Source organism: Primulina tabacum, chromosome 16, assembly GCF_025594145.1.
Source record: "Primulina tabacum isolate GXHZ01 chromosome 16, ASM2559414v2, whole genome shotgun sequence".
Taxonomy (NCBI): Eukaryota; Viridiplantae; Streptophyta; class Magnoliopsida; order Lamiales; family Gesneriaceae; genus Primulina; species Primulina tabacum.
The window spans coordinates 2942194-2967202 of NC_134565.1; the positions used below are offsets into that span (position 1 = coordinate 2942194).

The 25009-nt window shown below is 38.4% G+C and overlaps 3 protein-coding genes across 3 annotated transcripts; 2 read left to right on the top strand and 1 right to left on the bottom strand.

Annotated features, from left to right (window-relative positions):
- Positions 1–447: 447 nt before the first annotated feature.
- On the bottom strand, positions 448–5372 carry LOC142529496 (uncharacterized). Its single transcript, XM_075635051.1, has 6 exons — positions 5205–5372; positions 4830–5135; positions 3241–4725; positions 2510–3159; positions 1396–2192; positions 448–1220 (listed from the first exon to the last, which is right to left on the bottom strand). The coding sequence occupies exons 1-6, from the start codon at positions 5370–5372 to the stop codon at positions 448–450; spliced, it is 4179 nt and encodes a 1392-aa protein (XP_075491166.1).
- Positions 5373–8091: 2719 nt separating this feature from the next.
- On the top strand, positions 8092–10031 carry LOC142529893 (uncharacterized). The gene is made up of 4 exons (XM_075635583.1): positions 8092–8416; positions 8547–8629; positions 9609–9664; positions 9756–10031. The coding sequence occupies exons 1-4, from the start codon at positions 8245–8247 to the stop codon at positions 9832–9834; spliced, it is 390 nt and encodes a 129-aa protein (XP_075491698.1). The 5' UTR covers positions 8092–8244; the 3' UTR covers positions 9835–10031.
- A 9259-nt stretch (positions 10032–19290) lies between these two features.
- On the top strand, positions 19291–20528 carry LOC142529715 (mitogen-activated protein kinase kinase 9-like). Its single transcript, XM_075635328.1, has one exon. It carries the CDS (start codon positions 19356–19358, stop codon positions 20337–20339), a length of 984 nt encoding a protein of 327 aa, XP_075491443.1. The 5' UTR covers positions 19291–19355; the 3' UTR covers positions 20340–20528.
- The last annotated feature ends 4481 nt before the right edge of the window (positions 20529–25009 follow it).

Genomic DNA, 25009 nt, shown 5'->3' on the forward strand with positions numbered 1-25009 from the left:
GAAAAATTATCATGTTTATCCAAACTTTATTATTATTATATTCTTGTATCTGATTATTATATTATATTAAACCTATGTATTGAACCTAATTATAAATTATCGTACTTAATTACTTAATATATATGTTGAGTTTAATTATAATATTTTATTATATTTTGAGTATTCGTTTTTGGAATGAGAACCTCATAGTACTTGATGAATTTTTAAGTGTATTGTGATATATTTTAATGTATTTCTAGATACTTTGGACAAATAAAATTTGTAGCGAAAAATAATGTGAAAAATTTTAAAAATGAAAATAATAAAATTTAGTTATATTAATAAACTTTTAAATGCATTTATGCACCTTTGTTTAGGGTGTCACAATTGTAGGATTTCATTACTCGACTTCGATAGGCTTCCATTCGAATGGCTGCCCGATCTCTTTTTTCTTCGACTAAATCAAGTTCAATTGTCCGGGGTCTGATCAATGTTACTCGGAGAATATTCTATCCGAGTAGAAGATTGTCCGACCTCCACAGGTAAGACTGCTTCTGAACCGTATACTAAACTGTAAGGAGTTTCTCGGGTAACTGTTCGAGGTGTGGTCCGATATGCCCACAATATACTTGGCAATTCTTCTACCCAATCTTTACATTTCCCATGAAGTCGGGCTTTTACTGCTTGTACAATGATCCTGTTAGTTACCTCAGTTTGGCCATTGGCTTGGGGGTAGGCCACTGAGGTGAAAGATTGAGTGATCTTCATTTCTTGACACCAAGATGTGATTTTCTTCCCCTGGAATTGTCTACCATTGTCTGAAATTAATCTTCTCGGGATGCCAAATCTGCAAACAATATTTTTCCAGAGAAATTTCATCACCTCTTCCTCATTAATTTTGGCCAAGGGTTCAGCCTCCACCCATTTAGAGAAATAATCTACAGCCACAAGAAGGAATTTTTTCTGTGCCCGGGCTATTGGAAATGGGCCAACTATATCCAGCCCCCATTGATCAAAGGGACAAGATGCTGAGATGGGTTGCATGCTAGCAACTGGGCGATGATGAAAATTAGAATGGTGTTGGCAATCCTTACACTTCTGAACAAGTTGAGCAGAATCTTGGTTCATCCAGGGCCACCAAAATCCGGCTAATATAGCTTTCCGAGACAGGGCAGTCCCACCGAGATGTTCACCACAGCATCCTTTATGTATTTCTCGAAGAACATATTCTACTTTATTTTCTGATAAGCATTTGAGCAAAGGGCCCTAATATGATCGTTTGTATAAAACATCATTTAAAAGGACAAACCTAGATGCTTCTTTTTTGATTTTCAGAGCATGAGCTCGATCTTTCGGAAGCTTAGCATGGACTATATATTGGATTAGAGGAGTCATCCATGAATTTTCCCGAGTAACCTGGCATTTCTTCATCAACAGAGAGCACTAACCGGGTAAAACACAAGACTTTCCGGGTGCTCATGTCTGACATAGAGGCGGCTAATTTGGCTAAGGTATCAGCCTCTCCATTTTCTTCCCTAGGAATTTTTTCAATGCTCCAGTCAGTCAGAGATGCGGCCTGGGCCGTGATGAGCCCCAGATATTTTAGTATTTTTTCATTCTTGGCCTCGTACGTTCCTTTTATCTGCTGGGCGACCAGTTGAGAATCAGAGTAAATAATGACCCGGGAAGCGCCGACTTCCCGGGCGGCTTGTAGCCCAGCCAGAACGGCTTCATACTCAGCTTCATTATTGGTGACCCGGGAGTCAATTCTCAGAGCCAATTTAATCTTCTCTCCAGATGGAGCAACCAAAACCACTCCGACTCCACACCCTGATGAATTCGACGCACCATCAACGAAAACTCTCCATACTTCCTCTTCTCTTGGTTGAATCATCTCTATCAAGAAGTCTGTTAATGCCTGGGCTTTTATAGCAACTCGAGGTTTGTATTCAATGTTATACTCCCTGAGCTCTATTGTCCACTTGACCATTCTGCCCGATACTTCAGCATGTGTCATGATCCTCCCAAGCGGGTAGTTAGTGAGAACCACAATAGGATGTGAGAGAAAATATGGTCTCAACTTCCGGGCAGTTACTACCAGGGCCATGGCTATTTTTTCAACTTTGCTGTAATTCAACTCGGCTCCTCTGAGGGCATGACTGACATAATACACTTGTTTCTGGTCGGTCCTCTCCTCTCGGATAAGTACAGAGCTGACAGCATATTTCGTGGTGGACAAATAGACCCACAGCTTTTCCCCGGGCTTAGGCTTGACAAGGACGGGTAGTTCGGATAAATGCTTCTTAAAATCTTGAAAAGCATGCTCACATTTTTCATCTCATCCAAATTTTTGCGCCTTCCTCAGGGCTTGAAAGAACGGGTAGCTTCTATGGGCAGACCGGGAAATGAATCGAGATAAGGCAGCGATTTTCCCAGTCGGTTTCTGCACTTCCCGGACTGATTGAGGGGAAGGCATGTCAATTATTGCTTTGATCTTTTCTGGATTTACTTCAATTCCCCGATCGGTTACCAAGAAACCCAAGAATTTCCCACTTTGACCCCGAATACACATTTGGCCGGGTTGAGCTTTATTCCATATTGCTTCAGGGTGGCAAAGGTTTCGGCCAGATCATCAACAAAGTAAGAGACTTCCCGGGTTTTGATCAGGATATCATCCACATAGACTTCAATGTTCCTGCCTATCTGCTTCTGAAAAACATGATTCATTAGACGTTGGTATGTGGCCCCGGCATTCTTCAATCCAAAAGGCATAACCACGTAGCAGAAAATGCCTCCAGAAGTGATAAAACTAGCTTTATCTTGATCTTCCCGGGCTAAGGGGATTTGATGGTACCCCTGATAAGCATCCATAAAGCTTAATAATTCGAACCCGGATGTTGAGTCCACCAGTTGATCAATACGATGAAGTGGGTAACAATCTTTGGGGGAAGCCTTATTTAGGTCCCTGAACTCTACGCACATTCTCCACTTCCCGGTGGCTTTTGGAACAAGGACCACATTTGAGAGCCAAATAGGGAATTGGACCTCCCGAATATGGCCGGCCCGCAACAGCTCTCCCACCTGTTCATCAATTACTTTATCTTTCTCCGGGCCAAAATGCCTTTTCTTTTGCTTCACGGGCCGGGATCGCGGGAGGATATTTAATTTATGCTCAGCCACCTATAGTGAGATCCCGACTAATTCCTGTTGAGACCAGGCGAAAACATTAATGTTAGCTTTTAAACAGTTTAAGAGTTTTACCCGGGTGAAAACTTCAAGGTCTCGGGCCACCCGGATATGTTTCCCTGGCTCAACTTCCACAATTTCTTGTTTTTCATCCGCCACAAAATGCACTTCCCCCTTCTCCACTACTCCTCCTCCTACTTCAACTGTTGCCTTTTTTTCCTCCCTCCTGGTTTTACTTTGATCAGCCCGAACTGCTTCCACATAGCATTTTCGAGAAGAAGGCTGATCTCCCCGGACTTCTCCTACCTGGGCTCCCACCGGAAACTTGATTTTTTGATGGTAGGTGGATGCCACGGCCCTCAGCTCATTTATAGCCGGCCTCCCCAGAATGATGTTATACGATAATGGGGAGTCCACCTCAATGAAAGAGGTCATCACTGTCTTTCTAAGATCTTGGGAGCCCAAAGTTAGTGGCAAGACAATCTCCCTTTCCGGATAAACCACATGGCCAGAAAAGCCATAGAGTGCAGTCTCCACAGCTTCTAAATGATAACCCTGCAAGTCCATCTGTATGAGTGCCTCTTTAAAGATTACATTCACAGAACTGCCCGAGTCAATAAAGACCCACATGACATCATAGTTGTCTACCCGGGCTTGGATGACTAGGGCATCATTATGGGGAAGATTCACTCCCTTCAAATCCTCCGGGCCAAAGCTGATTACCGCCTCATTCCTCATCCCCTCCACTTCCATGCAATCCCTCATACTCCTGGATTTCCTCGCCCGGTTAGAGTCACCATCAGTGGATCCTCCAGAAATCATTTTTATTACTCCTCGAATCGGAGAAGGGTCTTTCTGCTCTGGTTGTTTATTTCTCTTTTCCTGGGATCTCCCCTTCTCTCTCCCACTTCCACTCGGGATATCGGCCGTTCTCCTAGGAGCATTAGGTCCGGGACGGCGAGATAACCAAGATGGTTGCCTCGGCTCACTATATGTACGAGGTGTTGGCGCAGGACGCCGATGGGACTCTTTCTTCAAAGTTCGACACTCATTAATGTCATGGGAACATTTTTTGTGAAGGGTGCAAAACCCTTTCTTCTCTGGTCTTGGCAGTTGCGCCATTGAACTTGGACAAGGGGCCATAGCCGAGCTACATTCTTGAATTTCTCGATCTCGGGCAATTCTCAAAGGGACATGAGAGAACTGCCCTGAACCACACTTCTTGTGAACTCTCTCCTCGGGCCTGACAACCCGGTCTCCCTTGGCTCTTTTCAAGGCCTCTATTTTTTTGTTCTGCGCATCTTCTATGTTGATGTATTTCTCTGCCCGGGACAAGATATCTTCAAAGTTCCCGGGCAATTTTTTTTTTAAAGATCGAAAGAAATCTCCCTCCCATAACCATTGCATAAAAGCAGTAGTTTTTGTCTCGGGGGCGTAGGCGGGAACATCCAGAGCTACTCGATTAAATCTCTTGATGTATGCCCTTAAAGTTTCATCCTGGCCCTGCTTCACTTTAAAGAGACTAAAAGCAGTCTTCTTATATTTCTTGCTGCTACTGAACTGGTGCAAGAATATTTTTGTAAATCTTCGAAGGATTGGATACTTTGAGGTGCCAATCCTTCGAACCACCTCTGAGCCGAGTCAACCAAAGTAGTCAGGAATACTTTGCATTTGATTTGATCCCCATAACAATGTAGCATGGCCATGTTTTCGAATCGAGCAAGATGTTCTTCAGGGTCAGAACTCCCATCATAGTCTTTGATTTTGGCTGACTTGAAGTGCCCGAGAAGTGGTTCCCGGACAATGATATCAGAGAATGGGTAACCCTTGACAACTTGAGCACTGCTTTTAGAAACAACTTGCCCCTCCAACACTCTTACCTTCTTCCTCAACTCTTCTAACTCCTCTGCCACAGTGGGAGACTTAGAACCTGAACTCGACTCCCTCTCCTCCTCCCTTCTCTCTTCCTCCTGCTCCTTTCGCGCATGCTCTTGTTCTTGCTATGGCCGAGTAGAATGATTAGCAAGGGGCCTCTTTACCAAGGCTGCCTCCACGGCATCAGATACAATTTTGGCCAAATCCTCAGGTGTTAAGTTAATAGTAGGCCGGGAACCAGTGAGTGGCGGGCCACCTGCACAAGAAAGATGTGTGTTATTCTCTTCCTGGATCCGAGAAGTGTCTTGGTTCGTCCTCCTGGTAGGAGCCATATCAACGTCTTATAACTCTATTTTTCCCACAGACGGCGCCAATGATGCAATCCGGGTGAAATGGGTGAGCCGGGTCGGGTGCTCCACCAGATCTGCTATCAGTATGATGAGGGAAATAAGAGCAAAATGTTCGGAACAGAAGCTTTCTTCCTTAGGAAGTCGAGAAGATCTGCAGACATGAAAAAAACCACGTGAATGGGCGCCGGAGGGGTATCCGGCGTGACCACTCCGATGCTTAAGTCAGTGAAGGACTCAAGCTATAAACCAATGTAACCAGGTGATGATTGTGAGATTAGTGTGGAAGGTGAGTAGTAAATGAACAATAAATGTGTGCATTCAATATCTGAATAGAATCATAAATGCAAAGAGTGAACTGGTATTTATAGTAGAGGATGTAACGATGACCTCGTTCTTTGTGTTGATCATTAATTATAGTAGGACGGCTGATTATACCTTATTATTCTGACATGTCAAATTTCCTTCTAGTCACATCCAGCTCACCTGATTTTGTCAACCACTTGTATTAGTGTCAGAGATAGGTCGACTGCATACACCCTACTTTGTCGGCGTAATTAAATGCGGTACTCATATCGAAGCGACTCGGGTAGAATGTCTCTCGGGAATTTACATGAGAGCCCGGGCATCCAATATCCCGGCCAGGTTAAGTCCCGGCCTTTCGACTGGCCTCTTTACATATTCTCCCTGTCAAGTCATACTCCCAACGTCCCAGACAGCTTGAGATCCATATTTCTACTCAGATTATCGTCTTATTGACCCGAAAATAATCCATCCTCTTGACTCGGACACTATCCATGGCCTGGGACATCCCGGGCATTATCCATGACCCGGGACATCCCGGGGTATCAAAAGAAAACTAAGAGTATGTTGTATTACAGTTGTTTGATGAGCCAGTGCGGGTATATGGTTAGATGAAATTTAAAAATTAAAAAATTTGATTTGATTCGTTTTTTAAACAGTTCAATCATTCTATTATAATTGTTAAATTTGTATATAATTTATTTAATGTAATCTAATATTTTGGTTATATTTTTTATTCAAAGTTTATAAAAAAAATTTTAAAATTAAAATTAAAAATAAAGTTTTCTTGGGTCTACAATCCTGTCAAAGCCAAAATTGGTGTCTGACTTATATGCATCATTTTGTTTCGATTTCAATCTATAAAATCGTTTAATTAAATCCGACGACTTTGATCTTTACAAAACCGAAATCGTTCAAATCAAACCCGATATAATGTCCCACATCTTGTTATTAAGTTTACTCTGAGATCTCTAAACTTATGTCAAAATTATAGACTTTTTCACCTAAAAATATCAAATTTGATATAAACCATTTTAATTTTTTTTTATAGGTTTACAAAATTTTATTAAAACAGATGTATCATATAATTACATAATTATTATTTTATCAAAAATCGTAGTCGTATCACTCACATATTTCAAACCGTACAAGTACAAAGACAATTTTTGTAACTAAAGCAAATATATTACTATCTAATTGGCTGTATAAACTAACTCTATATTCCTATACTTATAGACTTTTTTTTAAAAAAAAGTATCACATTTTTGTAGACTTTCATGTTCAACTTTTTAAAATAATTTTTATAAAATCAATTTTTTTTGAAATTTTTACAAATTATGGAGAAAATGTATATGACAAAAATCATATATTAATCAAGATTAACTTAAAATGGACTTGTTATACAGCCCAAACGTATGTGCTTATAGTTAATACCATCTATTGGGCCTTGTTAACAGGCTTGTGTATTTCAAAATTTAAGTTTGTATATTTATCCGTACGATTTTGGGAACTCTTATCTAATTATTGAAGCATAATTAATTCGTCAACTAATGGTTTTTAATTATATAATATAAAACAAAAATTTGTGTGAAACGATCTCACGGATCGTATTTTGTGAGACAGATATCTTATTTGGGTCATCCGTGAAAAAAATATTACTTATTATACTAAGAATATTACTTTTTATTGTGAATATCGGTAGAGTTGATATGTTTCATAGATAAAGATTCGTGAGACCGTTTTATAAGAGTCTTACTCATAATATAACAGTACAAACTACAAAGTTACTTAGTTCTTCCTATACACAAGAAAATAAAGCACAAGCGACATCGTTGAGTATAGCTTGTGCTTACTTCTAAAGATTAAATTTTTTAACATAAAATTATTTAATTTTAGTTTCACAATTAAGTCAGTTTAAATAAAAAAACTAATAAAAAAAATTTAATTTAAAATAAAAAAATTTATAACATTTCTTAATTTCAAATATCACAAATAGAGCTCTCGAAACGAGTTAGGCTTGTTATATCGGTTTATCTTGTGGCGTAAAATATGTGAGTTGAGTTGATAATATCTAAATCTCCCAAAAAATGCGGGCCGGTCCGTCCAGTACCATCGAATGGTGAGTGGATGGGTTGTTGTCCAACTCGACTCATTCATAAAATAAATGAGTTGAGTTGATAATTTTGTGATCGATCAAGATGAGAGTCGAGTTGTCCGATTATAACAGTACTAATCCCAAAAGTAAGTGATAAAAACGAGATCTTGAATTTGAAATTTAATTGTAAGTAACTCTTCTGATTTATAATATAGTAGGGTCTAAGCATAATTAAACGAACTTTACAGGATGGTTTTGCAATTTCAAGAAGTTGTCGCATCGAACGACCAACCTATAAGCTAGAATCTTCTTCACCTTGCCGATTAAGCAAAATCAATACAAAAAGAAGAGGAAAACAGTGTGATATTAAACCACTTTCACCCAAGAAACGAAGGAAAATTCAAAAGTTCTCTGAATACGAAGGAATCTGGAGATTGAAATCACTGAATCGAAGAAGAAATGGCGTTGCAATGGGTGATTCTAGCGTACGTGGTAGCGGCTGAGGCACTCGTTGCGGTTATCCTGACATTACCGTCGCCGAAGGCTATAAAATCACGTATCGTATCATTAATCTCGCTTGTTCTCCAGCCATCACTGTTTATTGTTCCTTTCGCTGCTTTTCAGCTTCTAGGTATGCTGTTTTCTTCTCGTTTTTTGGCCTTTAGTTTGGATTCAGTTTGTATGGATCGAATTTAAGTTTTTGGAGCTCCGATGGTGGTAATTTAAAGCAGGTTATTTGAAAATGTTTTGATTGATACTAGATATATACTGGAAGAACGAGCATCGATTGATGTGTACAGGGGAGGTGTGCACTGCTGCTGAGAGGGATCGCTATGAGAAATCGGTAACTTGAATTGTATATGATGGTTAATGCTTTGGTTTATCCTATTTGTTATACTGTTTAATAATTTTGCTTTACTGTCCTGTCAATTATATCTTTTTTTCTACATCTCCTTGTTAATTTTCTCGAAGCTGTGGAAAATTTCTTCCAAATATGAATTTCCGGTCTATTAGAAGTTTCCGAAGTATGTATCAGTTTCATGCCTCCATTCATCACAGGCGACACATTTTTAAGTTTATTTTGTATCTTGTGCCACGATGTTTCGCAGTAGCCAACTAGAGTACCGGCAACATATAGTTCGATGTTCTCCGGTATGTTTATGTGCTAGATGTGCTATATCCAAGATAGTGAGAAGAAAATTACCGAGATTATGCCTACAACATTTTTACAGTTGCAAATCATTATGAAAATTAATGTGGCTTAATGCCCTTGTTTGTATTTCTCTACTCCTTTGTATATATTTCTCTACTCCTTTACAAGGTTTTGTTTTTCGTCTCTTTCTGAAACTATTGTTTTTTTTTTTTTGGGGTAATGTTTTGACGGGTTTTGCCAACAGTCTTACAGTTTATTATTACCTTGAGTGACATTAAACAGCCTCAAGCTATGGAATATCCCATATCCTAAAAGATGATCATTTTTCCACATTAAATTCTTAAACTAGAGGTTACTAAATTTGTATGTGCGGTCGAGTTACCTTCCAAAATCACCTAAAAGGAGTCTAGTTCTCAAGTCACTCAGTGCGATATTGTGAAAACATTGATCATCTGAAGATTTACATGGGAAGTTACTTATGCACATTTAATCAAACCATTATACGCTGTTCGTGATAATGTTCTTGTAGAACAAAATGGCATGTTTATGTGTGGCTGAGTCATCTATGCAAGATCGCTGTTATACCATTTCGGCCTTTTGTTATACTTGAGTTGTGGCATGAGTCCATCTATGCATGATCACTGTTATATATCCTGGTGTTAACATGCAGATCTACAAGGCTCAGAGGAATGCAGTTTTATGTGTGGGTGCATGCCTCCTTTATTGGTAAATAGCAGGAATTTCAACCCGTTTGTTATTATAGTCTTCTAGCCATCTCCTTTCAATATTTACATGCTAATTCCAAATGCTTGCGCAGGTGCATCTTCCGTATTTGCAAGTATTATAGGGAGATTCAGAGCATGGAGGAAGTGGAGAAGAGGTACAAGGACCAGTAGCGTTTTTCCCCGTTCGTTCTCTTCTACCAAATAAAGTGGATAGCTACATAGAAGAGTACATTTATCTCGAAATTTTACTTTCTTCGACCCAAGTTTTTTAAGCATATGTAACTTTTGTGCTCATGTTTCCTACACTGATCGGATTTATATACCACTTCAATCTGTGTGTTGCATCTATGAAGTTTCAGTTTCTTATATCCTTGCTACAAGAATCTTTACCCAAATAAGTTAACTACGGGTTGCTTGACAATTACTATCCTACTTCGAAGTCCGACAGCATATCAGGCGATGAAGTTTCTACTTCTTCCCTCATACTTGGAAAATACAGCTTGAGATAGTTGTCATTTATGCATTTTTTGTGTGGATGGCCATCTAAACTGGATAGCCAACATGCATTTTCGTCTAACACTTTATGTATTTTGAATGGTCCCTCCCAATTGGGAGACCATTTGCCCAGCTCCCTATCCTTAGTTCCTAACGGCAGTATAGCCTTCCACACTATTTCCCATTTATGGAAGCTTTTCTTGTTAACTCTTTTGTTGTAGATTCTCGCAACATTCTATTTCTGTAACAGCAGAGCATTGTACGATTGGATTCTCTGCTCATCCAATTCTTCTAACTCCATGATCATTGCTTCATTATATTGTTCAAGTGAAAGATCATTTTGTTTTACCACTCGCATTGATGGCACCATAATCTCCAATGGGAGCACTGCATCGTGGCCAAAGGTAAGGAAAAAGGGCTCACTCCAGTGGCAGTCCTCTTGGATCTTCTGTATGCCCACAAAGTTTCTGATAATAGCCGTGGACAATCCCTAGGATTCTCCTCCATCATCTTTTGTAGAATCTTTATCAACACTTTATTTGACGCTTTCGGCTTGCCCGTTGGACTGTGGGTAGTGAGGGGACGAGTTTATCAATTTGATTCCATAATCTTATGCAAATTCCCTCATATCTGAACCCGTGAACAAAGTTCGATGATCCGTGGTTAGCGACTCTGGGATTCCAAACCTATGAATAATATTCTCTTTCACAAAGTTAATGACATCCCCTTGTTCCGCTTTCTTCGAAGGCACTGCTTCTACCCATTTGGTGAAAAAATATGTGGCCACAAGGATGAACGAGTGACCTTTAGATGATGCATGATAGATTTTCCCTATTAAGTCCATGGCCCAGCCCTTGAACGGCCATGGTTTGACGACGCTGTGAAGCTCATCCGCAGGAATTCTTTGGATGTTCCCATGTTTCTGACATGACTGGCATCCCTTAGCATATTTGATGCAATTTTTCAGGATGGATGGCCAATAGTAGTCATACCTCCTTATCAACCATCTCATCTTTATTCCAGATTGATGGGCTCCACACACTCCCTCATGAACTTGCTTCATGATCTCCAATGCCTCTGGGAAACCTATGCATCTGAGGAGCAGATAATCTAAACCTTTCATGTACAAATCTCCCTCCGCTAAAACGTAATTAAGAGCTCTCATTTTTAAACCATGTGGAATATCTCTCCCGGTTGATTCTAGCATCTGTTTCATGTCATCCCTCCAGTTACAAGCTAAGTTTATATCCAAGTTGAGTGTGTCTACCTGAATACCTCTTTGCTAAATTGAAGGGTGGTTTTTCTTCTGAATCAACACTAGTCTGTATGTAAGTTCTGGAGACATCTTCAATCCCGAAGCAACCTGTGCCAACTCGTCTGCCTCACAATTTTCTTGTCTTGGGACGTGTACTAACAACATTTCTTCAAAATCATCTAGAAGTTCTGATGCCGTTGTATAGTATGGAGCCAATGACAAACTTGTGCATTTGAACTCCCCTGATAGTTGTTTGAGTACCAGCTGAGAATCCCCTGATATTAACAATTCTTTCGCCCCTAAATCTTTCAGAATTTCCAATCCAATGACCAATGCTTCGTATTCCGCCTGATTGTTGGTGCATGGAAAATCCAAATTAAAAGATAGAGCGGTTTTCACACCTCTTGGGGAGATAATCACAATACCAGCTCTGGCTGCTGTTTCTGTACTTGATCCATCGAACTTCAACTCCCAGGGTTGAACTCCCACTCCACAAACTGGAAAACCAACATGCTCTCCAATAAACTCATCAAGTGAAGGATGGTCAGCTAAAAAATCGGCTATAGCTTGACCTTTTACTGATTTTTGGGGGTAGTAGGTCAATGTAAACTCGGCCAATGCTAAAGACCATTTACCAATCCGCCCAGAGAGGATGGGCCGGAGAGGATGGGTCTATTGAGCATATATTTAATCAAATCGGTTTTAGCTACCACAAACACTATTGATTGATTCAAATAATGTCTTAACTTAGTACAAGCATAATACAGTGTCAAGCACAGCTTCTCAATTACAGAGTATTTCACCTCTACTGGAGTAAGGAATCTACTCAAATAATAGATGGCTTGTTCATTTCCTTCATGATTATTTTGAACTAGTAGACATCCAATTGATTCATTAGCTGCAGAGATGTATAATTTAAGGGGCATTCCATACCTGAGAGGCATAAGAACAGGTGTGTTAGATAAATCTCTCTTGATCACATCAAAAGCTTTCTGATGCGACTCTTCCCATTTGAACTCACTGCTGTCTTTGAGCTTCAACAACTGTGAAAACTCCTTCGTCTTCCCTGCAAGGTTAAAAATAAAACGCCTCAAGTAATTCACTTGCCCAAGGAAGCGTTGTAACTCTTTCTTATTCTTAGGCGGATTTGCTTCCATAATAGCTTTGGCTTTGTTTTTATCCACTTCAACTCCCCTCTGATGTACAAGAAATCCCAAAAAGTTTCCCGCTTTCACACCAAAGGCACATTTCAATGGATTTAACTTTAACTCATGTTGCCTCATTCTTTGGAAGCTTTTCCTCAAGTGTTCAATGTGATCAGCAGCTTGTTTGGATTTCACAACAATATCGTCTATATATACTTCAATATGATGTTCTATCATATCATGAAAGATCGACTTCACAGTCCTTTGATACGTGGCTCCTGCGTTTTTTAGCCCGAATGGCATAACAAGCCATTCAAACGTACCAGCAGCTCCTGGGCATCTGAATGCAGTTTTGTGAGTGTCAGTTTCTGCTATTTTGATCTGATTGTAACCTGTGAATCCATCCATGAAGGATAACAACTCATGCTTAGCCACTGAATCAATCAACATATCAGGTATTGGCATCACATATACATCTTTGGGAGTTGCACAGTTCAAGTCTCGGAAGTCGATGCATATTCTGACCTTGCCATTCTTTTTCATGACTGGCACAATATTCGAAAGTCATTCGATATATCTGATTGGTTTTATAAACTTGGCCTTTAACAATTTCTCAACTTCTTCTTTCGCTTTCAACTCGACTTCTTTTGACATGCGACGAGATGACTGTTGAAATGGTTTGAAATCTTCTTTGAGTGGAAGTCGGTGTTCGACCAATTTTCGGTCCAACCCTGGCATGTCATCATAACTCCATGCAAAACAGTCTTTATATTCTTTCAGCATATTGATCAAATCTTGCTTCAACTGCTCTTCCAGTAGCTTACTCACATATACTACTTTTGGATTCTCAAGCTCCCCCAAGTTAATTTCTTCCAACGGGTCTTGTACTTCGTGTTGGTCATCTTCCATTTGAGATGGCGCCATCAACAATTCATCAACTTGGAGTTCTTCCTCTTCGTATTCTTCTTCTTGAACAACCTCAGTTCCATAGGTGTCCCATGCTTCCTCTTCCTCTAATTTGTCCAGTACTTGCTGCACATGCGCCTTTCATATAGAGGTTGCAGCTATCTCGTTTCCCTTTCGGTTCATTTCAATCATCAACCTCCTCAATCAGCGGTTGAATTATAGGCCTAGGCGGCACGATAACAGTAGGCTTGAGGATTCTTTACAACATCGAGCTTGGAGTTGGTGTTTGCATGTACAATGGACTTTCTTTCTTGCTATTGCTACGAATTTTGATAGGCCCAAAATTCTCATTGTAATATCTGGCCTTCACTGCACTTGCACTTGTTTGAAACGGTTGTCCATCCGCTTCTACAACCTCCACGTCGTCCCCTTTCCAAAATAACAATAGTTGGTGCATTGAGGACGGGATGCACTGGTTTGCATGGATCCAATCTCTGCCTAACAATACCACAAAAAATGCACATAAAGACGACATGCTCCCTACAGTAACATCAGCGGGGAATACTCCAATGGTCTTGGTGGTTTCCCCGGTATACGCAGCAACAAAAACCTCAGTAGGGATCAAATCTTCTTCAGTTTTGCCCAGATTTCTTAACATCCTTATTGGAAGAACATTCATAGCTGAGCCATTGTCAATCAAGACCCTAGACACTGGTTTTCTATTGACATGGGCCTTGATGTACAATGGCTTTATGTGCTTGGTCATGGTCGGCGTAGGCTTCTCAAGTATCACCAGTTTAGGTTTATTTGGGTGGCCCTCCTTGATAATCACTCTTGAACTCCCTTCAGGGAGTTTATTTGCGTGTTCTTCATTTTGCACAGATTTCTTGGGCATCAACTCCCCATTCTTCTATCATTTTAAAACTCTCTGGTAGTATCACCACTCCTGTGGCACAATCCACAGTGATGTGAAACTCTCCAACGCAAAAATTAATTGTTTTTCTTATTTGATCATCATCCTCACTTAACGGATCATCATCAATTCATCATCGTCTACTAACTTATCCTCAGTAGTCGATCTTCCAAACTTGGACTTACTCCCCACCTGATCCCTGGTGACTAGAATATCAATTGTGGATTCTTTTCTCAACTTAGCTGACTCTTCTTTCCTTGCAATAGTTCTTTCTCTCAACAGTTGTCTCTTCTGAGTCCTAGTCGGTGTCCTAGGGAACTTCTTGTGTTGGGCCACTCTCCAGGACTCACTGAACTCACCTCTAGCTGGAAGGACGTACCTGGGCTTTGCCCTCCTACTCTCAATCATTTTTCCTTTTGAGATTTCATATGCACGCCGCTCTCTGCCTTTATCAGCTGATATTTTCCTTGTTTCCACCCCTCGTGACTCAACTTCATATGCATTTCTTTTGTCCGAGTATCTTTGGTGCTGATCACGAGATGATTCCCCCCTGAACTTTTGATTCTCACGCTCTGGTCTTTCAAGGAAATGTTGGTTCTTCGGCCTAGATGCCGCGGATTCGCCAACATTCCTGGTTAAACGCTGCTGAAATGTTCTTAATTGATCGGTATTATACCTTCCAGTGACTTCATACAGTTGACCCTTTGGGATCCATCATTTCTTGATTATCTGCTCTTTCAATGCAAAGGATCGGCTTCTTTTCTCATTGAGAAGATCCCTCAAATCTGTCACATTCACATTGACCAAAGCTACTGGGGGAAAAGGATTATCATCCACCGTCATAGACTCCTGTTTGTTAGGAAATTTCACGACTCCTTTGTTAATTATGTCCTGCAAAATGTTCTTGAACGCCCAACAAGATTTACTAGCATGATTGTAGGAGTTGTGGTACTTACAATACTCTCGTCCTTTCAGATCTTCTGTGAGTGGCATCCTGTGATTAGGTGGAAAGGTGATGAATTTTTCTTTTACCAAGAAATCGAAAACTTCCTCGGTCTTTGACACATCAAATGTATACTGCATATCTTTGGGGAGTTGGGAGTTGTTCTTCTTTTCAGGTTCTGCCGACTTCTTCTTTAGTAGGGAAACTGTGCAAGAACCGACTGATTGAATTTCTGTCAATACCACATCTTCCACCTCCTGATAATAAGACCTCATAGCAGTTTTCTTCTTGTATGACTCTTCCTGCAATAGTTCTTCGTATTAAGCCACATTGGCAGCTAACTCAAAGAAATCCCTGAACTCCATACCTTGGAATTTCTTCCTTAATTCAAAATCCAGCCCTTTTTGTGCCATCTTCACGAACTCGGCCTCAGGTAGGAATACCTTGCACCTATTCTTTATCTTTTTAAACATGTCTATGAAATATTCCATAGATTCTCCTTTCTTTTGGATGACTCTGGATAAATCGGCAATGTACACTTCTGGCTATGTTCTATAGAATTGAATGTGAAATTGTCTTTCCATCTCTTGCCAATTCATCACTGAATTTCTGGGGAGTGAGGCATACCAAGCAAATGCAGTCCCTGTAAGAGAATTTGGGAATAGGCGTATCTTTAAATTGTTGAAGTTCTCTAAGTTGGCTATTTCTCCGCACTGGATGGTAAATCTGGCTATGTGTTCCATGCTGGACTCGCCATCCTCCCCAGAGAACTAGCTGAAATCATGAACTCTATAACCCCTTGGATATGAGTTATTCACGTCTATGTATTCTGGATAGGGTTTGTGGAATTCTGGGCGGCCTATCTGCCTCAAAGACGGCCCATATAGCTCTTGAACAGCCTCTCTCACCATTTCTGGATCAACCACGTGAATGTTCCGAGCTGGGAGTGGGTGATGGTAATGATTTGCCCCTCGAGCTTGAAACCCTGCATTTGAACCAACATTACCTCCTGGATAATCCATGTGCGATATGTCATCATAAGCTCCTGGCTGGTACAGAGGATTGGTCACGCTGTACACTTGAGTAACTGGTTGTTTCGAGCTCCCCACTCCATGAGTACGTGGATATGGCTGAGCTCTCTCTCCTAAGGTTTTTTCTCTCTTGTGAGGTGGTCACCTTCTTTCTGGTTGATTCGGGAGAGTGAACTCCGGGCGGCGAGGATCGCCTGCCCTTGAGTTTTCTACTCTCTGGTCAAACTCATGGACTTGGTTACTTCCTTGGTTCCCTTCTTTTTCACTTACATTCTGCTCTTTGTTGGTTGATTGGTTCGGTTTTCCCAATACTGTCTTCAAGCAATCAGACACAGCATTGGACAGTGCTTGTGATATTTCTTCAATTTTCATCGCAGTCAACTCTTCAACCAACCGGTTTGAAATATGAGCATACACCTCTGGAACATTACTTGGATGCAAATCCAACTCCCTGGTCGGCTCTTCAGCGGCTGGCTGCTCTGTCAGTGGAGCGTGAACCTCTTCCTGGCTTGGTTGAGACTCTACATCCCCTTGATTGACGTTTTCTTTTCTTTTTGGTAGCATAGTGATGGTCCCACTGGGCGTGCCAAAAATTGTTTGCACAATATTTGATATTTGCGGGCGTGTCAAGTGCGAAGTTGCACCAACTTGTGTGAAAATGATAAAACCTAACTTCTAAATATTCAAGCGACGTGAATTCTAAATTTGACCGTCAATTCTAGTCTCCTAAAACAAATGCAATGTCAAAATAAAGAAAACTATTGTAAATCGATGGAAATAAACTCCTAACATGATTTTGAATTTACAAAACTGTAGGAATTCATCAAAACATGAAAAATATAATAAATTGTGTTGCTGAAATCTAAAACAAGAAGACGTAAAATGCTAGAAATATTCTGGAAAACTTGAAAAACTATTGCTTGAAGATTGAATTTTTAGCAGAGAGTATTTTGTAGATTTGTCTGTGTAGAGAGTTGTCTGTCTTTCTTGTTTGCCGATGTCCTCTTTTTCTTTCTGGCAACTGTGTGGTTCCTCCACTCTCCCATGAGCCCATGATCTTTCTCACTACTTTCTCAAGATCTGTTCGTGTCTTCCCACGATCTTTCCATCTTTAGCGCTCTATGGTTGGTTGGACTTGATAGAAATTAGTCCGCTACATTTGATGAGCCCATAATTTACTTGGGCTTGTAATTAAATTGGGTTTCCATAATTAATTATTTTTAGCCCAAACACATACGTAGATTAATTGTGCGTTGATTGAGTGCAACCCAACTGTATATGACCTTTATGGCGTTGAAATCTCAGCTTCATCCGGCGAAACCGACCCGATGAAGGCCGACTTAGAATCAGAATGTGGTAACACGGAAATTTCTCAATGATTTCCTGAGATGATACATATTTTCTCCTGTTGTCAACAATCTGGTGGAGTTAAGGTTCATCGTCTCCTTAATTCTCCACAATCTCTTTATAATTGACATTTTGGATATTTCATCAGATATTGACGAGACATAATATAATATAACATCTCGACGAAGTTAAATGGGTGCAACCTTCGCATACATACATACATACATATACATACATAAATATAAGACGATGTTATTTTATATTATCAAATTTTAATGTTGATCTCTTGTCATAATTAATTTTACAATTTTAGTATTTTTATCGACATAAGGATGTCACATGACTCCAATTTGGCAAACGTAGGCACACATGCAATTTCGATAAGAAAAAAATTATCAAAAATCGAAAGATATAGTTTATATAAAATCAAATGCAGATAATATAAACGAGCAAACTTTTTTAAAAAAAAATTATAAAACCATTTTGGTTACAAATACTTTCTCATATCTCAAAAAATTTATTTTCATGTAGATATATTTGTTTTAAAATTTTAAAATATTATAGAAACTCATTAAAATACCCTAGATATAAATAATATAAATGATATCATAATTGCAACACGTAACCTTTGGCTTATATTTTCGCTCTTCTGTCGTGGTAGGATGGCAATAAAAATAATTCATTATTTTGATGTGACCTCGTGCACATTATTATTATTATTATCATCTGGAAATGATTATATATTTAAGCCTGAACTATATCTAATTATTTATTACGAGAAAATGAAGCAAAGTGAGCAGATTCAGTGAACAGCCGCCTTTGTCTTTTATATATTACACATTCTGGCGTGCTACGCACACATTCTATTGCAAACTTACTGAATTTAGCCACATATTTCTTGGTCGATACTCACTGTCCTAACATGAAATAATAAATTATTTCTCCATTTTAACACGAGAAATACGATCGTTTTAGCTTCAGTGAAGTATCTAGTTTATATGTGTGAATGAATAGAGCCGGTTCACAAGTTGTTTGAATGAATAAGAAAAATATTTTATTCGTATTCGAAATTATCAAATATGAAAATCTAAGCGATTGGAAAATGCTACAACTGAAATTAGGTAAGTTGTTTTGAAATTAAGTAGAATTTTCTTCCATAACCATAAAAAAGAATTGATGGAATTCAAGGGCAACTTGACCGTCACTAAGATAAGGAAATGCCCACTTGCACCACAAGTGATGAATATCATTAGGTAGAAATAGCCCCTACACTAACCCATTGTGAGACAATCTCACAGATCTTTATCTGTGAGACGGATCAATCCTATCGATATTCCCAAAAAAAATTAATACTCTTGACATAAAAAGTAGTAATTTATCATCACTCTATTGTTCAAGCATTTTTGAATTTTTATTTTCGAATTATAATTCGTGAATAAGTTCGAATTTTTTGAGTCAAATTCGAATTGAGCTCAACATAATATTATAATAAGTAGAAAATTCACCAAAGAGGACCCAGACCTATTAATCTTCCTCCTTCCACCTACGTTCCAATGAAAGACACATGCTCCACTTTTAGACACAGTATATATATCCCCCCTAAATCTCCACTTGTGAGAATAATCTAATCCTGCACTCTCTCTGCGCACATTATCATATGGCCGTCGTCCGTGAACGCCGCCACCTCAATCTCCGTCTCCCGCTCCCTGAGCCCACCGAGCACCGCCCTCGATTTCCTCTGCCTCTCCCTCCCTCTGCCATCACTTCTAGTTCTACAACAAGCACCACCATCTCCGCCGCAGACCTCGAGAAGCTTCAAGTAATCGGCCACGGGAACGGCGGCACAGTCTACAAAGTCCGCCACAAGCACACCTCGGAAATCTACGCACTGAAAGTCGTACACGGCGACAGCGACCCCGCCTTCCGGCGCCAGGTCCTTCGAGAGGTCTCCATCCTCCGCCGCATCGACTCCCACCACGTCATCAAGTGCCACGGCGTGTTCGATATTCCCGGCGGCGATATCGCCATCTGTATGGAGTACATCGACATGGGAACTCTCGAAACACTCGCTAAAAACGGCGTCTCTCTCAGCGAACAGCTCCTCTCCAAAATCTGCCACCAGGTACTGAGCGGGCTCGAGTACCTTCACTCTCACAAGATAATCCACCGGGATTTGAAACCCTCGAACATATTAATCGACAGCAAGATGGAAGTGAAGATCTCCGATTTCGGAGTGAGCAAAATCATGCAGAGGACTTTGGACCCCTGCAATTCGTACGTGGGAACCTGCGCATACATGAGCCCCGAACGATTCGACCCGGATACATACGGGTCAAACTACGACGGGTACGCCGGAGATATATGGAGCCTGGGATTGACTTTACTGGAACTGTACATGGGCCATTTCCCATATCTGGCGCCGGGGCAGAGACCCGACTGGGCGACGCTGATGTGCGCCATATGCTTTGGAGAGCCGCCGAGCTTGCCGGAAGGTGCATCGGAAAGTTTCAGGAGTTTCATCGATTGCTGTTTACAGAAGGATTCGAGTAAAAGGTGGAGTGCGACGCTGCTTCTGTCGCACCCTTTTGTCAGCAGTACCGGCCGGAAACGAAATTTATCCGATCATTCACCGGAATTTTGAAACCCGGCGGCTGACGGCATAGCCGTTTAGTGCATCGCGAAGCAGGCTTTTCTTGTAATTTAGTGTATATTCTTCTTCTCCCGAATCTGTCTGCTCGGCAGAGAATTTGATCCATTTCGGCAGTCAATTACTGTAGAGAGTAGGAGAATCAATAAAAATAATTCAAAATATTTATTTAATTATCTTGAATTTTGGCTTGAAATTCACTGTCCAAATTCCTCGACGATCATTCATTCATGCACTAATTATTCACTATAATTGTTTCTCAAATTCAAATTCAAAACATGACAATCGATGTAACAGCTGAAAAATATTGTAGAAAATATTATAGAAGATTTATTTTTCCATCTAGGACTAAGGTAAAATCTTGAATCTTGGATTTAGAACAATGTCTGATTTTTACTTACATGTTTTACGAAAATTCAAAAAATAATAAAATTTAAGCAATGTTCATTTTATTGACAAAAACTTGTGTGAGACGGTGTCATGGGTCGTATTGTGAGACGGATCTCTTATTTGAGTCATCTATGAAAAAGTATTATTTTTTATGATAAGAATATTACTTTTTATTGTGAATAACGGTATGACTGATATGTCTCACAGATAAAAATTCGTGAGACATGCTCCATTTTATTTAGCAACATAGAGAAATTAGAGAGTGCGAATATTCGATATTTATACATCGAGTTATGAATAAATTTAAAATCGAGGGGATGAATTTCAGATTCATAAAACTCAAAGATATTCAGATAAACGCGATGAATTTGGATAACATATATAACATTTTTTAAAAAAATCAAATGACTAAACTTTTAAACTCGACGAATAAATATTTTTCTAATTCCTCATTTTATTTTCTCCGCCCAAATTGAATATTACACAAGAACTAAAATGTGAAATAATTTTGAATAATTGCGTAGATTAAAGAATCCAATTTGATAATAATTTCATATCTAGATGATATTATATTTTATTTAAACACGTAAAAACACAACTGAAAATTCTAGCTTAATTAGTTTAGGTGATTTCTAAGCAGATTCCGATAACCGGCGCCGGCGGTAGGCGGAGGCTGCCCCACCCCCAATTAATGTGTGCCCTAAATAAAAACAAAATAATAATTATAATAAAATATTAAATAAATATGACCCACGTGCTTTAAAAGATAAGTAAGTAGTTTCCATCGTTGCCAGCTTGCCTTTTTTTTTTTTAATGATTTATTTATTACATATTATCGTTACTAAGCGTCCACTTGTATGATTTGTCTAGAGCCCACTTCGGTGAGCTCAAGTTGCTTGTTCAATTTGGTATTTTATTAAATATATTTTACCTATGTTTTGAATGTGGAGATTCTATGCAAATTTAGTTATGTAAGATAATGATTTTTAAATTGGTAACTTGTCAAAAGTCTAGTTTTTTTATAAAATAATTTGGATTTTTGTTGTCATAAACTACTAAATTCATCGAATATGATTTATTTGACATCAATTATATTATATGTGATACATGTAGAGAAACATATGGAGAAAATAAAGCTTATATTATACAAATTAAAATTAATCTTGATGAGAAATACATAAAAATGAAGAAATAAGACTCTTAATACTTCAAAATGGGAGGAACAAATTTCTTTTATTTTTATTATGTATATTTTAATGTGTGTAATATAAGATTTTATTTTTGTCACATGGATCACGTAATAGAGTATCATTGTCAAATAAAGAATATCTGGTGGATTAAGGGGTTTCAGGAAGAAAAAAGACACCATAACCAACAAAAAATAAAAATTTACAGGATGAAAACTAAACGTTGACAGGTTAGAAAACTAAAAATCAGAACATGTTAACTTATAGTAAAAACGTTGATTAAGGTGTATTTTTGTAAAATGTTTTCTCGTCGAAATGTGGACATGGTGTCGAAAAATAATGATGCTGTATCGAAAAAATGATAATATGTCTTCGAAAATTACTGATTTGGCCACATATATTGTAACGTATCCGATATCACATCATGACCGAAATAAAAATAATATACATATTAGTGGACTATATCCGATAACATGATAAAAAATGAAAAACGTTCGAGTTACATGACAAAAATATAATTTTCTTATCATACTTAAAGTAAAATATAACTATGCGATCGGAAAAAAATTAAGTAAAAATAATCAACCATGCTTAATTATATTAAGAAAATTAAGTGAAGTGCGAGAAAGTGGACATAAGTTGAGAAGCATGTGGGGAGCTTGTTGAAAATATATTTAAAATCGATGGGAAATTTCGATGCATTGAGAAGCCAAAGACACGGAAAATGCGATGAAATTTTAGTAAATACATTTAAAAAAATCAAAGATAATCCGCTACACTATGTTTGTGGGCAGATTCCGGTATTGGATGCACGTATATTAAAATAGAAAAAAATTGTGTGAGACATATATCTTATTTGAGTCATCCATGAAAAAATATTATTTTTTATGCTAAGAGTATTACTTTTTATTATAAATATCGGTAGGGTTGATCGTCTCATATATAAAGATTCGTAATACATTCTCACAAGAAACCTACTCAATAAAATATGCCGACTATGAGGGGTACTTTAAACAATGTTGTAAAACGAGTGACGAGCGACCACACGTTATTGTTAAGTTTCAAACTTTATAAGATTAAATTAATTTATTACGATTTTAAGCGTTAAAAAATATTTAAAATTTTTTTTATATAAAATTTAAACTATTTTAAGCCAAACAATCTATTAAATTAAGATTAAATAAATATTTTTTATATTCTAAAACGCGGACGTTTAATCATAATTATATTAAACGAGTTTTTTAAAACACTGATTTTAAATGATACAAGAAGGCTTTTTAAGGCAATTCTAAGAACATCTACGCTAGTAATATATCAGCATATTATGTATTGAACAATTTGATCTATAAAATTTATTTACAGATTAAAAAAATTTAAAAATGCACAAGAAAAAACAATTGGGTCGCAACCGAACCGGCTGGTTGCATAGCTCCGGCTCCCGAAATCAACATCAAAATTGACAACCACCATACATTTAGAGGTGCAGACTATGCTGCAGTTCGAGCAGCACAACTTTTGGATATATGTAGACCTCACATTATTTCACGTAAATACCACTAATTCCGTTAAACAAATATGGCATTTATCGGAAGAAGAATAAAGTATTAAATTTTTTAAAAAGATACAAGAAATCGGAACTAGAAATTAATGAACAATGGCGTGAGAAAATATAACAGACAAAAGAAAAATAGTAAAGAAAATCGAGGTCTATACGAAGTACAATGTCCTTAAAACAGGTTCAGTTATCTCAGATATAAGTTTCGAATATCAAGTTGGACGATTGTTTCCTAAGATATAACGTAACAATCAGCAATAACCTATCACGAAGGTACTATGAGGACGAAATGAACAAATACTTAAACTTTATCACGAGCTGGAGCAAGGCAACAAGAACCTAGAATGAAAGATATTACGACAGTTAAATGAGTGTGAGGTATACTTGAAGAACTCGAGGTTGTCTCTATATATAGGTACTTGGGTTCCATATAAACTAGCCACAGATTGGTCATCTGAAAGGCCAAAGGTTGCTCAGCTAGAGCATGAACAGTCAGGCAGGTGGAATGTCACACATAGAATGATCTGGAGTGAATTTTATAAAAATTCAGGAAAATAGCAAAAGTCAGGTGAACCTTGGTGGGAATTTTGTCTTGATTGGTCTAACATTTGACGCATCTAGGCCATGTTCGTACACAAGTCAAACATTTCCAGTGCAAAACGGGCCCTTGATTTGCATACATTCATAAACCTTCACAAAATGTAACTCAATGTAAGCTCACTAATGTTAATATTATTTTTCTATTTTATATATTTTTATTTCACACTTACCATCCACTTGAAGAAAACGCATAAGGTAATTATCTAATTTTCATTAAAATGAAAAAAACCAAAATAAGTCAAAGTACAAAGTCCAACAAATCCAAAGGTATTTTATCACTAGTGTACTTCACCATGTACACCAGATGAAGCGTAGACTATTGCATCGGGAAATTATTGAATTTGAGTTAGAATCAGCCAACAAACATTACGCATAAATTTCAAGAAATAAATAGTTAATCTCAAAAAAAAAAAATCTTAATAAATAATTAATATATTGTAGTTTCGTTTTGAAATTCTTCTATGTTAAATACATATAATTTCACATACACACAATTCTCGATCATAGGAATAAGAAGTTAAAAATGATTTTGCAATGTCACGCCCCGAAACTCGGGATTTGACACCGGCGTCGTTTAACAATCACACAATTGAAACAACCAGCCTCGTAGCATAGTATAAACCGAAATACCAGTTTATTAATCATAATCTCAAAAACCAAAGTCTTTACAACTGAAATAACTAATGAAATAAATGCGGAAACGTTTTTACATAAAACTTGAGTACCAAAATTCAGAAACCTCTTTACTAGCAACTCTCGAGATTAAAACAATTCACCAGCCCCAAAATTGTTCCGATTCTTCTTCTTCAATCTGCTCTTCGGATTTATCTGGGAAGGTTGTAAGGGGTGAGTATTTTGGGAAATACTCAGCAAGTGGGGGCCGTTCGAGTACAACAAAACAACATGCAATTTCGAAATATACATACCATGCA

Excerpts from the sequence above, each read along its gene's own strand:
- LOC142529496 (XM_075635051.1), bottom strand. The coding sequence starts at position 5,372 with ATGGCTCCTACCAGGAGGACGAACCAAGACACTTCTCGGATCCAGGAA. Across the intron at positions 5,136-5,204 it reads ATGCCGTGGAGGCAGCCTTG|GAGGAAGAGAGAAGGGAGGA; the intron begins GTAAAGAGGCCC and ends CGAAAGGAGCAG. Across the intron at positions 4,726-4,829 it reads GGGATCAAATCAAATGCAAA|TTCAGTAGCAGCAAGAAATA; the intron begins GTATTCCTGACT and ends TTCTTGCACCAG.
- LOC142529893 (XM_075635583.1), top strand. The coding sequence starts at position 8,245 with ATGGCGTTGCAATGGGTGATTCTAGCGTACGTGGTAGCGGCTGAGGCA. Across the intron at positions 8,417-8,546 it reads CGCTGCTTTTCAGCTTCTAG|ATATATACTGGAAGAACGAG; the intron begins GTATGCTGTTTT and ends GATTGATACTAG. Across the intron at positions 8,630-9,608 it reads GGGATCGCTATGAGAAATCG|ATCTACAAGGCTCAGAGGAA; the intron begins GTAACTTGAATT and ends GTTAACATGCAG.
- LOC142529715 (XM_075635328.1), top strand. The coding sequence starts at position 19,356 with ATGGCCGTCGTCCGTGAACGCCGCCACCTCAATCTCCGTCTCCCGCTC.